The sequence below is a fragment of the Argopecten irradians genome, chromosome 16, assembly GCF_041381155.1.
Source record: "Argopecten irradians isolate NY chromosome 16, Ai_NY, whole genome shotgun sequence".
Taxonomy (NCBI): Eukaryota; Metazoa; Mollusca; class Bivalvia; order Pectinida; family Pectinidae; genus Argopecten; species Argopecten irradians.
Window position 1 is genome coordinate 8,864,088 of NC_091149.1, and position 14,789 is coordinate 8,878,876.

The window sequence follows — 14,789 nt, forward strand, 5'->3', positions numbered from 1 at the left end:
AAGAATACACCAATGGTTGTTAAACAAACAGAGAGAGCTTAACCGATACCCATCATTTGAAAAATAGTTGGTCTTTCATCGTGTATGTTTTTATATAATCATCACAACCAACACACATAAAATAATTATTTTATTTCTTGGTACATGTGCAATCAGTACTTCATTCCATATTGGCATGGCGCATTTTTTTCGGGAAGCAATTTATTATTTTCAATATATTTTTTTGATTTTGAAATAAAATAAGAAGCCTTAACTTTTCAATGACTCAATGATGTAAATAAGTTGTTTTTGTAAACGAAGAAAATACTTATTCGTCTGCTCCGGTTTTTGGAAAATGCCATTCGTCAACGGTGGAGCATCTTTAAACTCTTTGATCTCTGATCATAATTTCGATAATGAAATCATACCAGACACATTTTGAAGTTAAGGCTTGATGTAAATAAACTGTTTTATCAACTTAATCATGTTCACATATACCTAAGAAATGTTAATAAACAAGGCATACAAATGATCACTAGGTTAAATAGGGTCTTAAACCCTTTTTATTACGTTATGCTTGTAGATTCATGGTCATCGATAGGTCTGTATTGCTCCTAATATACATTACAGATCGGATTTGTGCAAAATACTGACAAGCTTTATTTGGCGAACTGTACACGTAAGTTTCCTTTGAACATTTTCTAAAATTCGAAAGCAGATTTATTTCACTATTGATTTCTCACAAGCCTATATAACCAAAGTTTATGTTTTAAAACATAGTTTAAGGAATGAACAACTACATGCATTTAAAAAATTCTCGGAGTAACATATCCGTAACCTATTAGAATGTTTGATCATGCAGTATGCTGTTAAAAACTGGTCGACATTTTAGACGAGTTTTGGAGCTTTTAAATGGATTTGATATACCCAACCACTTCTGCGATATATAACTTTCTCTTTAACTTGTAGTGAAGATCAGTGGGCGAGTTCGGGCGCAAGCTATATAGTGACTGTAGTGGACCTTGGGCGTGATCGAGCTTACTTGTTACATGTAGTGCGCATGTGCACAAAAACAAGAAATTGTAATGCGCATGTCTTATAAACTAGAGCTCAACCACTGATTTTCTTTCGATGTTCAACGGCAATTAGGATGTCTTTGCGCATGCGTAAGTTTTTGAAAGCATGGTAGTGATTTGTTGTTGCTTATAAGCACGTGTAATATCAATAATATCAGCGCCCGAACTCTCCCAGTAATAGCGCACATCCGGAACTTCTCGTGTATTTCATATATTCATATATACATACGTACTGATATATCTCTTTCCCCATATATCAAGTTATGAAAAAGGGTACAGAAGGAAACATTTACTTTGCATAGAGGCTATGGTTTTCAGTTAAACTGCATTCAATTATGTTTTCACCATATTTGCCTATCTTGATAGCTACTTATAAATCAAAGAGAGCCTGCTCTTCGCATTGCATGACGTCGTGTTGTGGGAGAAAAAGAGGAACCCATTACCATCACTCTCATCACGGTAAGATCACGTTATACAATACATTTGTTGACTTAGTTTGAGATCAACATGTGCTATGCCAAGCTGTTGCCTGAGGCCGAAGGAAACAGTTCCTTCCGAGAGTTCAACATAACACATGTTGACCGGAAAGTCTACGAATTATTTGAAATAAATGCAGTAATTTTATGCTTGAAATAAAATTTACATTACATGGAATGAATTAATAAATGTATGGCAACTTGAAATTGCCGAGTAGGGCCAAATACAAATGAATTGTAACGTCATAATGACGTAAGCTTTCTATATTTAATGGACGCAAACATATGATCAATTGTTCTCGTTTTTACTATATTATAGCATAGTGAATACAAAGTAAAGATGAAACCATCTCCACTTATGCTTAATGTTTATTTTCATGATCTCTTAACATACATTATCAAATTGATTTCACATTTTATGCCTGACAACATTTTTGCATTTTAAAGTCGTTTGATTTCACTGCACTTGTTTTCAGATTGTTCAACCTGTCATAGCTCCTGCTGCCACACTGAAAGTCTTACACGTATGTATACTACATATGTATGTAATTTGATAAAGTCATACACTTATGTATACTATATAATTTGATAAAGTCATATACGTGTTAATATTATGTAATTTGGTAAAGTCACACACGTATGTGCATTTGTATACTATGTAATTTGATAAAGTCATACGCATTTTATACTATGTAATTTGACGAAGCCATACACGTATCTATATAATGTAATTTGATAAAGTCATACATGCATGTGTATTATGTAATGTTATATAATCATACATATGTGTATACTATGTAATTTGATAAGGTCATACACGTATGTATACTATGAAAATTCATAAAGCCATACACGTATCTATATAATGTTATTTTATTAAGTTATACAGTTATAAATAATGTGTACTTTGATAAAGCCACACATAGCTGGGCGGATTGGTGAAAAAATTGTGCTATTATGGTTACAAGCATGAAACTTTGCATATATGTCAAGAAACATGTTCTGAGTGAATTTTGATTAGGAGCCACTTGAAAAAAAATCCAGGAAAAATTTGGCGGCCATTTTTGAAAATGGCCGCCACAAAACACAAACATTACTATATCTTTGAATACATGAGCGTTTTTATTATAATATTCACTGAAAAAAAACAAACAAATATGAAATAACTTGTAAGTTAACACTGATTATATGTTATTAAGTAGCAATTTGATTATTATAATCACCAAAACATCAAAATGCTGAGTCAGCAAAACGCAATATAATTAATTATATTTAAGCGCACATGTGTTCGTTTACGTTTTCGTTCTGGCTAATATAATCAAATCGTGCTGGTATATGTCAACAGAGCGAGTTTTTGAAACATCTAAGTCACACATTGCCGTAATTCAATATTGTGTGTATCAAATATTGTTATATGAGAGCATTATTTTCGTTGTAGATACAGTCTGCTTGGGTCGATCACATGATTTGTTTATGAAAAATTGTTGGCATTTTTTTTTGGTTTCACAACTCTCGTGTTATTCTCGAGGTCAGAATGATTCGGCATCTTTCGAGCCTATTTTTCACGTGTACACGTTATATCTATTAAAAAACCTTCCAGTGCTGCAACTTTATAAAAAGCGGTAAAATTAAACAGTTTAAACATCTGGTAGACGGAGAAAAACGTGTATAACACTTAAACAGTTTTCACTATGATAAAACGAGCGAAAGTGATAATGCATACAACGTTAACAAATGCCAAACGAATTACCCTAAATGACGTCACCCTGAACATTATTGACATCACAGAATGGAGAAACTCCGAGTGAATATGCCATATATTGAATACCACATGGTAATGTATGAGCCAATTAGAATATCAGAGCATATCTAATATTAGTCAATGATTTATGAAAAGTTCTTGTTATAATCTGATTAAAATACACATCTGTATTCACATATCGTTTTAAAGATATACGAATCATACTGGTGATATGATTGATCCTTGTTAAACCATTTTTTATAAATGATATGAGAAGTGAAGAACTTTTAAATTCTTCAATCAAATCACTGCCGTCGTATAGTTGCATAAGCTCACAGAATATTTTCTGAAATATTAAGAAGTCATACATTCATATACAGAACGTTTTCGCGGGAAAAGTGGCACAGTCATTATCTAATCTGTCACTATTGGATAGGATATCAATGCGCAACAACCCAATGCTTTCCGGTTTTTGTCTATGATTTCATGATCCCAAAAGATATTTAGAATACTGAATGATTCTTTAACGACCCATCGACCTATAAAAACAGACAACAAACAATCGATCATTAGTTGTAATGATCGTACATTTCAGGAGAACGGAAAAGGAAAGTAAATACTAAAAGTTGTTTCTTTTGTTTCTTTTATAGAAGCAACGGCACATGTGTGCAATAAGGAAAGTGTTGTTCAAGCTGTGGCCTTAGGAATTGAACCGAATTGTACGGGATTGGAGCATATCAATCACCTACCAACCCAGGCGTTCTTAGTGAACACTTGTGGTGCTCCGCCGTCCACAGACAACTGGGTTAAGGGACTAAAGGTAGGTCAGGCTATCCAATGCAATAACGTGTACCAACGTGGTAACCTTATAGGCTGGAGAAACACACGGTAAACACGAACCTCTGGGGACCATCAAATCACTTCGTTATAAGCATAGTTCGTTATATGATACATATAATATGCCCGATATTTACTACTTCAAATAATTTGTGTCCTTGTGTATGAGGATAAACACACAAACCTGAGTGTACTGTTAATAAACCGCCTAATAAATCTCTTCATTATTCAAAATTCATTTTGGGATTACGCCATTTTTCCTTTATGAAATCATTGTTGTAAAAAAATGTAAATTTGAATAAACTGTTAAATTTTGGAGGGAATTTCATAAATTTAAGTCGAGAATTATTAAGTAATAAATTTTGGAAATATGTCCTAGGGGCATGGTCAAGACTAGAGAACTGTGATAATTATAGGCAAATAGTCAAGGGAAGATCACCCATACAAACTTCAGTCTGGTATAATAACGATATAAAAATGGGGGGACTGTATTTTATTCAAACTGGCATGAAAAAGGTATGTATCTCATTAGTGAATTTTTAAAATATATTAGCTCCAAAACTTTACAGTTTTACAGAGTTTACAGTTAGATATCAAATAAATACAAATATATTGAAATATAATCGAATTTTGTCTGGCATTAGAAAATATTTACAAACTTTTGACACAAGTGGTATTTAATTGCTTTACCCTGTTTTACCAACAAATATGTCACTATTCATTCGAAACATAAAAGGAGTAAAACTATTATATGAATTGTAAAATATCAAAAAAACACTAGAAGCCATGGGAAAATTGGAAGAACTCTTTGAATATTATGATGAAGATTGAAGCAAAAAATTCAAAACTACAGTGGCTACAATTCAGAATTTCTCATGACATTTTAACAACCAACTCCTTACTTTTTCAATCAAAATTAGTAAATCTTTCTTTCTCTCTCTCTTTCTCTCCTTTTTTCATATTTCATATATTATGTATATTAAACTGTTTCAACAGGACTTTCAGTGCTCTTAAGTTCATCCTTTTTCTAAATCTTCTCTCTTTTTATGTCCTTGTGTGAATTCATGTGTATTGTTAGATTGACGGTATATATATGGTTTAGACGATGTAATTTTAATTTTATGAGTTAGGAGATTATGCAAACTGTCTTGTTTGTTCTTTATTTGTACATGTAAACGTGTAATAATAGGGTTTGTTAAGGGGTATATGTGTGATAAAATCAAAAGATGGATATATGAGAAACAAAGTGTTTGATGTATGTGTCAGTGAATGTAAGAGCCTGTGTTATCTGATTGCATTTATCAATAAATGATTTGCTTCAAAAACAAAACAATTAAAAAAAAATCCTTTATGAGCTGATAAAGTAAATTTTCAGCGAATAAAAATACTCGGTGCAATCAAAATTGAATTATATGTTTATAAGGAACCAGTGTTATCTGGGAAACAATAGTTGATATTACTTCCTTGACCAATATACAGAGAAGTAGTTAGCTATACACATGATACGGATATCTGATAGCAACCTTGATGGGGAATGAACATTATTACATGATAACCGTGAAGCATTGTAAGCGTGTTTTTTTATAAAAAAAACATGTTTTTTTATAAAAAAAATGTTTTACTGTTCATCAAGAGTAAAGGGAATCTGATCATTCTGCTTAAAACGTAAATAATTATTTTGACTCCATTTCTTAAAAGATAAATGTTTCACGCTCTGGTGACCTTTGCATATAATGTGACTTTTATATTCTTTTTACATGCATGTTAGTTCAAATTTATTTTGACTGTCCGCACACTGCCTACATCAGCTGCAAATGGCATTTCGTCACGACATGCCTATGTATCTAGCATGTTATGCTCACTCTTGCAATTGCCGCTGTCAGGAAAATTAAAGATACATATGTAGTATATTTAATTTGATTGGTCAATTTGAAAGGTTGCAAGAACGTGACCCTGCATTGAGTGCTATAAAATCTTATATGAAACGGATTAAGAATAAAATTCTGTATTTTAATCAGATTAAAATAAAATAATGCCAGAAAGAAAACAACCGCGTGTATTGTCATTTTCCGACTGTGTACAAGGAAATCGACATGGTGAATATGCATCTAGATTTTCGTGAATTCTTATATATATTACTGTTTTAATGCGGGAGGATGGACGATTTCAAGATAAAACACTATTAATCAATTCTAAAATAAAATTGATTTTCCAATTCTTTATATTTTTGAATGAAATTGTTTGAACGCATATACTCATTGGTAACATTTTATCCCTTAAATGTGACATATGGCATGCTTTCAATACATGAATATCTATTATTGTGTAAGAAATGGTTTAAACGTCAGACTAAAAGATAAAAAAACAACATTATGTTCGATTTTCTATCATTGAATTCTAATGAAAGGAACAATTTTTACAGGTACAGGGAAACTGTGCCGACATACCGATGTATTCCCCTCTGTTTACGTTCTATAACGGAAGTGGACACGATTTAGCCGGTATATTTGGTGGATGTGACTCGGATGGAAATTTCAAGGTCAGTGCTGGGAATCAGTAAATATTGGTTGTATTATTTCGTCTTTGCATATTACAGAGTTATGCACCTTGAGGGTAGGTATCCATTGTGACATCATTATTTTGTGGGCGCAATTCACGTTGATTTCTCCGAAAAGTATGACGTTACGCTCGCAAACACATGACGTCACAATCAATACCTACCCACAAGGGCACATAACTCTATAAAATGTATGTACAGAATATACCGATTTATTGTCAGGAATTGTTGTGCGTAAGAAAATACAGGTACACGCGTGTGGCAAATCGGCTTAGATTTAAATATGCGGTTGAACTGCAAAAATGATATGACATTAAATCAAGAGAAAGTAGTATTTTCTGGAAAATATTTCTATTCATTATATCAAATTATTAATTTGAATTCATCAAAAGAAAAAAAAAAACGATTTTAATCTAACTGTAATTACCATTAAGACCTATTGAATTCAATTTAACATTTCACTTTGAGTGAAGGTGTTGATATTCCATTTTACAGGTCATCACGGCAGCATGTAGTCACCAACCTGATATTCAACACGTCACAAATAGCACGTCATACGTCAGTCACATATTTCGTGTTAATTGGTAATAAAATGATGTCCATGTATTAAAAGTTTAGACAAAATGTTCACTGCTTAGTTATCTTGACTAGTCTTCATTTATGATAGTTTTTTCTTTCAGTTTATTTATTTATTAGTTTAACGTCCTATTAACAGCCTGGGTCATTTAAGGACGTGCCAGGTTTGTTGGCGGAGGAAAGTCGGGGTACCCTGAGAAAAACTACAGATCTTTCAGATCTCAAATTAAACAAAGTAATGATATATAAGAAAATAAAAAATGAAGACATTAAAAGGCAATGACAATGAAAGCATAGTTTTCATATTACGATTCAGTAAGATAACACCATACAATACAAGCATTCCATCAAATCCCAAGAAGACACAACACGAATTCACCGCAAAACATATAGACATTCAAATACACAATGCATATCATACAGAAGAGACAGTCTTTAAGGTTTAAACCCTGTTTATATTTGCAATATACAGTAGCCGCTTTCCTGAGAAGATAAAAAAGGAGTCGATGTATATGCCTATGTAAAGTCGACTCCGGTAAGACCAGTGCTGCTACTAAATTCTTTGTACACTAGTAAACATAATGTCATTGTTATTTTGTGACAGCATTATGTACTCAACCCTGTAGACTTGCACTAAAAAAGTGTACATTTCTTGCATATCTTGCCAGAAGTTTCAAACAACACGACTATCTACGAGTCAGCAGTGGTATCTAAGATTAGGACGGATGCATACACACCTCATATCAATTAAACCTTGTTCAAAGACACTTAATTAAAGGAGACATATATAGGCCTACAACATATCTTTAGTTTAAACGGGGTCTTAAACCTTAACAACAGTTACACTAAAGCACTATATATAACTAACCTGTGAGGACAAAATCACTCTGTAATAAGCCCATACACACGTGTTACAACCATACTATGGAAACCTTGATGAGGTAGATATTTAAGAAAAAGGTCAATGTTGACAGCACAATTAGCAGGTGAAGGCATAGCAACAGAACTCTGAAAGGCATGGCAAATAAAATAATTGCGCAAACTTCAAACAGAAATATGTCGTTTTCAAAAATAAGATGGCATTATCTCTCTCATTAAACATGAAGGAAATACACGATTTGCAGAACGAGCCTTTTATGGCTTTGTTTTAATTGGCTTTTTGTGTCTTTGTATAGTACAGATTTAGCTCCCTTGTGTGTAGGTATCGATTATTACGTCATTATTTTGTGAGCGCAATTCACGTCGTTTTTTTTCGATATGTATGACGTTACACTCGCAAACACATGACGTCACAATCAATACTTACCCTCAAGGGAGAATAACTCTATAAGATGCAGATGCAGTATAAGAAGATACACGATCTGCAGAACGAGACTTTGTAGCGACTCGAAGTTATGGCCATTCATAGTTCATGGGCCTCAAAACAAACCCGAAAAGATCCTTTTCGAACAGTGTATAGTGTATGTCCAGTGTTATTTACAACAGAAGCAGGTCGAATAGTATTTTAGTCACCAAAGTAAGTGTATATATTGTATTATATCAATTTACTATAAATTTTTACATTGATTATGCGATGATATGCACAATTAAGCACTTATAATGAAATGATACATGATTTGTTCCAAGCTTGGAATAATGTTAACTGAAACCATTAAAATGTAATAGCTTCGTCACCATCAAATCATCTACACATCGATACCCAAAATATATTTACAAATGTTCACATTAAGACGTCTTTTCTGATGCATACAGTAAAACGATTTGACGGGTTTTCATGCACAATTGGCAAGTACAACAATATCACAAGTCTGGTTAGTCAGAATTCCAGAACACATGTTACCCCTCTGCGCTTTAAATATCCGGTTAAAACATAACAAAATCACACACCTTTTTTATAAGTTAGACTGCTTAAATCATTTTGAATATAACACGAAACCGACATTTTCTGTCACATTTTGTTCTCCCCTTCTCCCACTCAGGTTAGCAAAGCGTTTGTTTTACAGCTCCATTAGAATTAAGCGTTTGTTTGATATAGACACTAACATTATCTAAGAATGTCCGTGAGACATACTCTTTTATAGACTTTCCTGAATATCGGTCAATACATGTTTTGCATCAGTGATCACGTGGCGAGTTTTCGTCCAATGGGAAGTAGCAAAACAATCTGGGAAAAAAATCATAGATAATAGTTGTCGAGTGACAGTGTCTTATCCGAGGTAGCTCAGTGTTGCAAGGTAAGTCAATGAATAGTTTAAATATTCTGAACATGTGTTTGAACAAAACAAAAAAGGTGTTTGTGGCCATTGCTCTATGTGTTAGAGGGATATATATTTGTTCATGTTCAATATCAGGCGCAAAGGGCCTGTTAGGATATCGACTAGGCCAACATTTGAATATGAATGATCATTGCATCAATAGAGGATCTTACATGAGTGGCTAGTGATATGGAATTTGTCAAACAAGTTTAATAATTTGATATGCCACGGGTTTGATAAATGTCATATCACATAGTCACGAGTGTAAGATTATATTGATCATATGCAATGTGACTTGTATTATTAGAATTATAACTAAATATTTTAATGGCGTCAGTAGCAATCCGGCTTGGATGTGACATTTCTGTCTACTGAGACAATCATGCGACGTCGTATGTAGATTCTGACGTCAAAAGTACATGTGACATTTTTGTTAAAAGTTTTTTTAGCTGTGTAAAAGATGTCGACAAATATTTAACCCCTTAACTCCCAGACGCCTTTAAACATACTAGCCTAAACACAAACGTAGTTTTGGTAATCGAACTATGTTTTTATCAGCTTTACCATAGGATAACACTTTTTATACTTTATTGAACATAATCTTCCTTAGGAAGTATCAAGATGCCTTTGTTTTGGATTTTGTATCTTTTATCCTTGGTTTCCATGGTAACTGGAGTGCCTAATGATTGTGATCATTGTCGTAATCAATGCTGTAACGACCATCGTCATCATTATGGTAAATATCATCTTTGCAGTTTCATTTCTATTCTGGAATGAACATTTGAACAAGAGGCCCAGGGGGCTGAATCGCTTACTTTTTTGATTAAGTAAACATGACAAAATGTCAAATAAGTTTTAAAAATTACAATTATGGATTACAACCTAAATGTTGTGTGTGCGGAATTTGGTCAATTTATGACGTTCTGAAGAAATCACTCCTTCGTTTTCAAAAATGCGACTACTAAAGGCTCATGGCGTATCAATTCATTGAGCTCGTTTAATTAAATTCCATTATACATAGCCACCATCTCTTTATTTAATATTGATATTTATCTTCTGATTAAAGATACTTACATCTAGAGTATATTATAACAGAAACATAAAATTATGCAGTAGTGAACGTATAAAATTAATGGAAATTACACCATTATCATAACGTTCTTTTCAACGACAAATAAATGGTTTATGGGGCTATAATGTTCTATATCTTGAATAATTTTAAAATTTGGTTCGATTTTCTTGCAAATTGACTGAATAAACGCAAACATACCATTACTTTTCTTTAAAAACTTTAAATCTTAATTTTGAGTTACTTTCATTGTTTTATTTTTAATTTTTCGTATAAGTTTACTTTCATCGTTTATGTTGGTACCACGAAAAAGTATCACCAAAATTAAATTATAAAATGAAAGTAAACATTTTTCGTGAACAGCCGTTAATATATTACATCTCTTGAACAGTTTATATATAATACAATATTTTGTTTATTATTTTTATTATTGAGAAGATTTACATAAGAATGTACACAAAACATATAAGAAATAACTCAAATCAATCCAGAATCAAATGATGGTCAAATTTTTTAAAACTTTGACAGAATATGCTCAACGTTGTAATTCGATAAAACAAGTATAAAGAATATTGAATATAGGGGACAACCACATCAACCAACCACTTGTATTTTTATATGTTACTTCGCCATATTGACTATCATAAACCGATTCTGTTCAGATTGTTCGAATTGTGAAGCAAATTGTTGTATGGCACGCTGGTAAGTATTCTTAATTCATGTTTCCTGTTGCAAGAAGACTTATTCGTATCTTTTGCGTATTTTCCGCACCGGGGTACAACATGCGGGAAGCTAAAATTTGGCTTTTTCTTGAATTTTGTAAAATACTTTCCAGATAAGCTGCACCGGTTGCCCGAGAATAAAAAAAAATGCCACATATGTTTGTGATTTTATTTGGAAAGAGAGGATAAGGTTTATTAAAAAACCATATACAATTCTCATTATCATGTATGGTTTGGTATAATAAGGATGCATGTAGCTCTTTTTGCTTTTTTCCTGTTATTCTGTTATTATTTGAAAAAATCTTACAACGCATAGCCAGCATGTTTTTAATTGGTAATAGTTTCCACAAATAGACCGCATTAGACTTCATCTGACATAAAAAGGCGTCGTCCTTATTCATATTAAACTTTTAAAGATATATTAAGAATGTGCTATTTCTCTTTGTAATAATGAAGCTTTAGCACTCTTATAAAACTGTCTCACTAAGCATTCCAAAACATAGCCAGCGTGTTTTTAATTGGTAATAGTTTCCACAAATAGACCGCATTAGACTTCTTCTGACATAAAAAGGCGACGTCCTAAATTATATCAAACTTTTAAGATATGTTAAGAATGTGCTATTTCTCTTTGTAAAACTCTCTCACTAAGCATACCAAAGCATATTAAGAATATAAGATATTAAAAAGTTATTTAAATAAAAATCAACCTCTGAAATAATGTGTTCATTCTCCATGCAAATTTTGAAATCTTGCACTTTTATAGTGCATCCTCAATGAAGCATACCATCAAATAACCCTGGCCAATACTAAACGTTGAATAATCAGTAACTACGATATATTTGCAAACGTGATATTTTTGACATTTTTATAATTATTGATCAAAGTAAATGGAGGTTGGAGCACCTGGTCACATTGGCACCCATGTAGCAGAACTTGTGATTTTGGGTATAAGATCCGTACCCGTGTCTGTAACAGCCCCCGACCACTCAATGGAGGACATGCTTGTCATGGCTTTGCAATTGAAAAAATGTCATGTTCAACCATCACCTGCCCGAGTAAGTTTCAAAATTCATGAATCATGGACATGTGCATCCCCGATATTCCATTAGGTAACTATCACTATCGTAAATATATCCAGCTCCGGAATAAATCACATCAAGACTGAAGGCTCTGTGTGTGACAAAAGATGAGACAAGTAGAATGTCATATCGATATACATCAAAAGAATCCACGGTGACAATGTGATTGATTGTATGGCTTTGCAGTTTAGTGTCGCTCACTACACGATATTCAAAGGAAGATTATATATCTGTGATTGACCAGCTTTTATTCCTGAGGGCTTTCACTTTTTTTATTTTTTTTTAATTCATGCTTTATTAAAAAAATACACAACATAACATATACAGAAGATACATGAAAGACAAATACAATAGACGTTACATTTGAAGAATTATTTCAAATTGCATACTTCAACGTACGCATTTACAGGCATCTTATTAACATCACAAAATACACACATATATTACCACTCACATACAAGATCTATCAAGGGTTATTTCCGTTCCTACAAATGCTTTCAGTTTTCCTGTGACACATTCCAGAAGTGGATATTATGACAGAAGTACAGTAGTAACACCAAGAATATATATCATACATGTATATAGAAATGAAAACAAAACATATGTTATTAAGCCAGAATTTCTCAGGATTTCGTTATTGCATATCTTAGCAGTAAAAGAAAACTAGTCCTAGGTAATATAACATGCATTTAATAGTACAATGTATAAGATTGTTTATTCCATACGACATTATATTTAATCAACTAACTAAAGGAGCTTTTGCTTTTGCAAGAAAAACTTTTAAGATCGATGTAATTTTGACTTAACTATATATAAAATAAGTAAAAATTTAGGAAACAAATTACATATTACTGAGGAATTTGTGCTCTTTTGTAAATGACTGACTTTGTACATATTGTATTGATTTAAATTGCTTTCATTTGACATTGATAGAAAGCATTCTCTCCATCAACTTGTAGCCGTCCGTTTACCGCTTTCAAAACAAACTTTTCCTTATTCTATAACGTTTCGATTTCTCTAATTCGTTTAGGCTGACCTACACTTCTATCATTATTTACATGTTATTCGTAAAGTTTAAAACAAGGCAATGTGTTTTACAATAACCACTTAAATCTATGAAGAAATTCGCTGGTATCCATTATGAATATCTTCTTGCATAAATCATATTTTTCGCTTATTTTAATTCCAGGGAGGTTTAAATCCTTAACAGTCAATACATGCAACACAGTGTGCACATGTATGCACTTTGTTTATTTATTGAGTGCTTTGTACAGCCAGGGTCATGTAAGGACGGCCTCTAATGTATGCGGTGTGTAGTGTATGAATTGCGTGGCGCGCGTTTTTGGAGACTGCGATATAACCATGTTACGTCTTCACGTATAATGGAGTTCTTGCTTTTTTGTAGTGCCATATCTCTGAAACATGCCACCAAAGATACCAAGAAACACATACTTAACCAGTCAATACTAAATATAGCTTACTCAGAAATGGTAAAGTTGAATTCATATTTGTCATTAAAGCAACAACGGTTACCCATGTATATGACCATGTTTGCAACAAAGAAAGAGTAGTCCAAGCGATCGCTTTCAGCATTAAAGAAAACTGCACAGGATCTTCTCACTTGCATCACCTACAGACACAAAAGTTCGTTGTGGACAATTGTGATGCCCCTGTGTCAACCGCTAGCTGGGTAATGGGAACGAAGGTATGCTTGTTGATAAATACTCTTTGTATTTCGTTCCGTCTTTATGTACCCAATCTGTAATTTCTATTTCTAACTTTGTATTTATTACGTATAATGTATGAAACCGGATGTAACCTCGTTCTGGTAATACAGCATGGTCACAGAATGTTAGGTATCTTGTTCTAAAAAAATATTAGAACCCAAAGTCATATATCCGATATTCTCTGGTTGAATTTTATTGAAATAAAGAAAACTTTCTTGAATAGGTACAAGGAAACTGTAACGATATCCCGATGTATTCCCCTCTATTTACGTTCTATCACGGAAGTGGACACGATTTAGCCGGTATATTTGGTGGTTGTGACTCGGATGGAAACTTTAAGGTCAGTAGACTTTATTAGCAGTTACAATAATATTAAACAATGTTTTTCGAGTCCATTGTAACAAGAAAAGCGGCCTTTGCACTTGATAGTTTCCTTAAAAATTAATTGGTATGAATAACCTGTAAATGTTGTGGCGTTTAGAACCAATATTACAAATATACATACTAGTTAGTAAACAAGTAACGTGTCCATGTGATGGTTTCCAATTATTAACAACACAACAATAAAACAGTTTTTGTATCCCAAATAGAACAAGGAAAAAAAACTTTTTTATTGTTATACTAGTAAATAAACATAGAATCACGTCTCAACAATTTCAATTATTACATTAGAAATGCAATTCAATTTTAATCTA

The 14,789-nt window shown here is 32.7% G+C and overlaps 1 protein-coding gene across 2 annotated transcripts in view; it reads left to right on the forward strand.

Moving 5' to 3' along the window:
- Window positions 1-7,290, forward strand: part of LOC138310348 (uncharacterized) — a 35,224-nt gene extending 27,934 nt beyond the window's left edge. For both annotated transcript variants that reach the window (XM_069251534.1, XM_069251533.1), the window contains 3 exons: window positions 3,923-4,092; window positions 6,532-6,648; window positions 7,162-7,290. In XM_069251534.1, coding sequence (XP_069107635.1) covers window positions 3,923-4,092; window positions 6,532-6,648; window positions 7,162-7,254 — 380 coding nt within the window. In that variant the 3' untranslated portion in view covers window positions 7,255-7,290. The remainder of the gene's footprint in view (window positions 1-3,922; window positions 4,093-6,531; window positions 6,649-7,161) is intronic.
- Window positions 7,291-14,789: the final 7,499 nt, after the last annotated feature.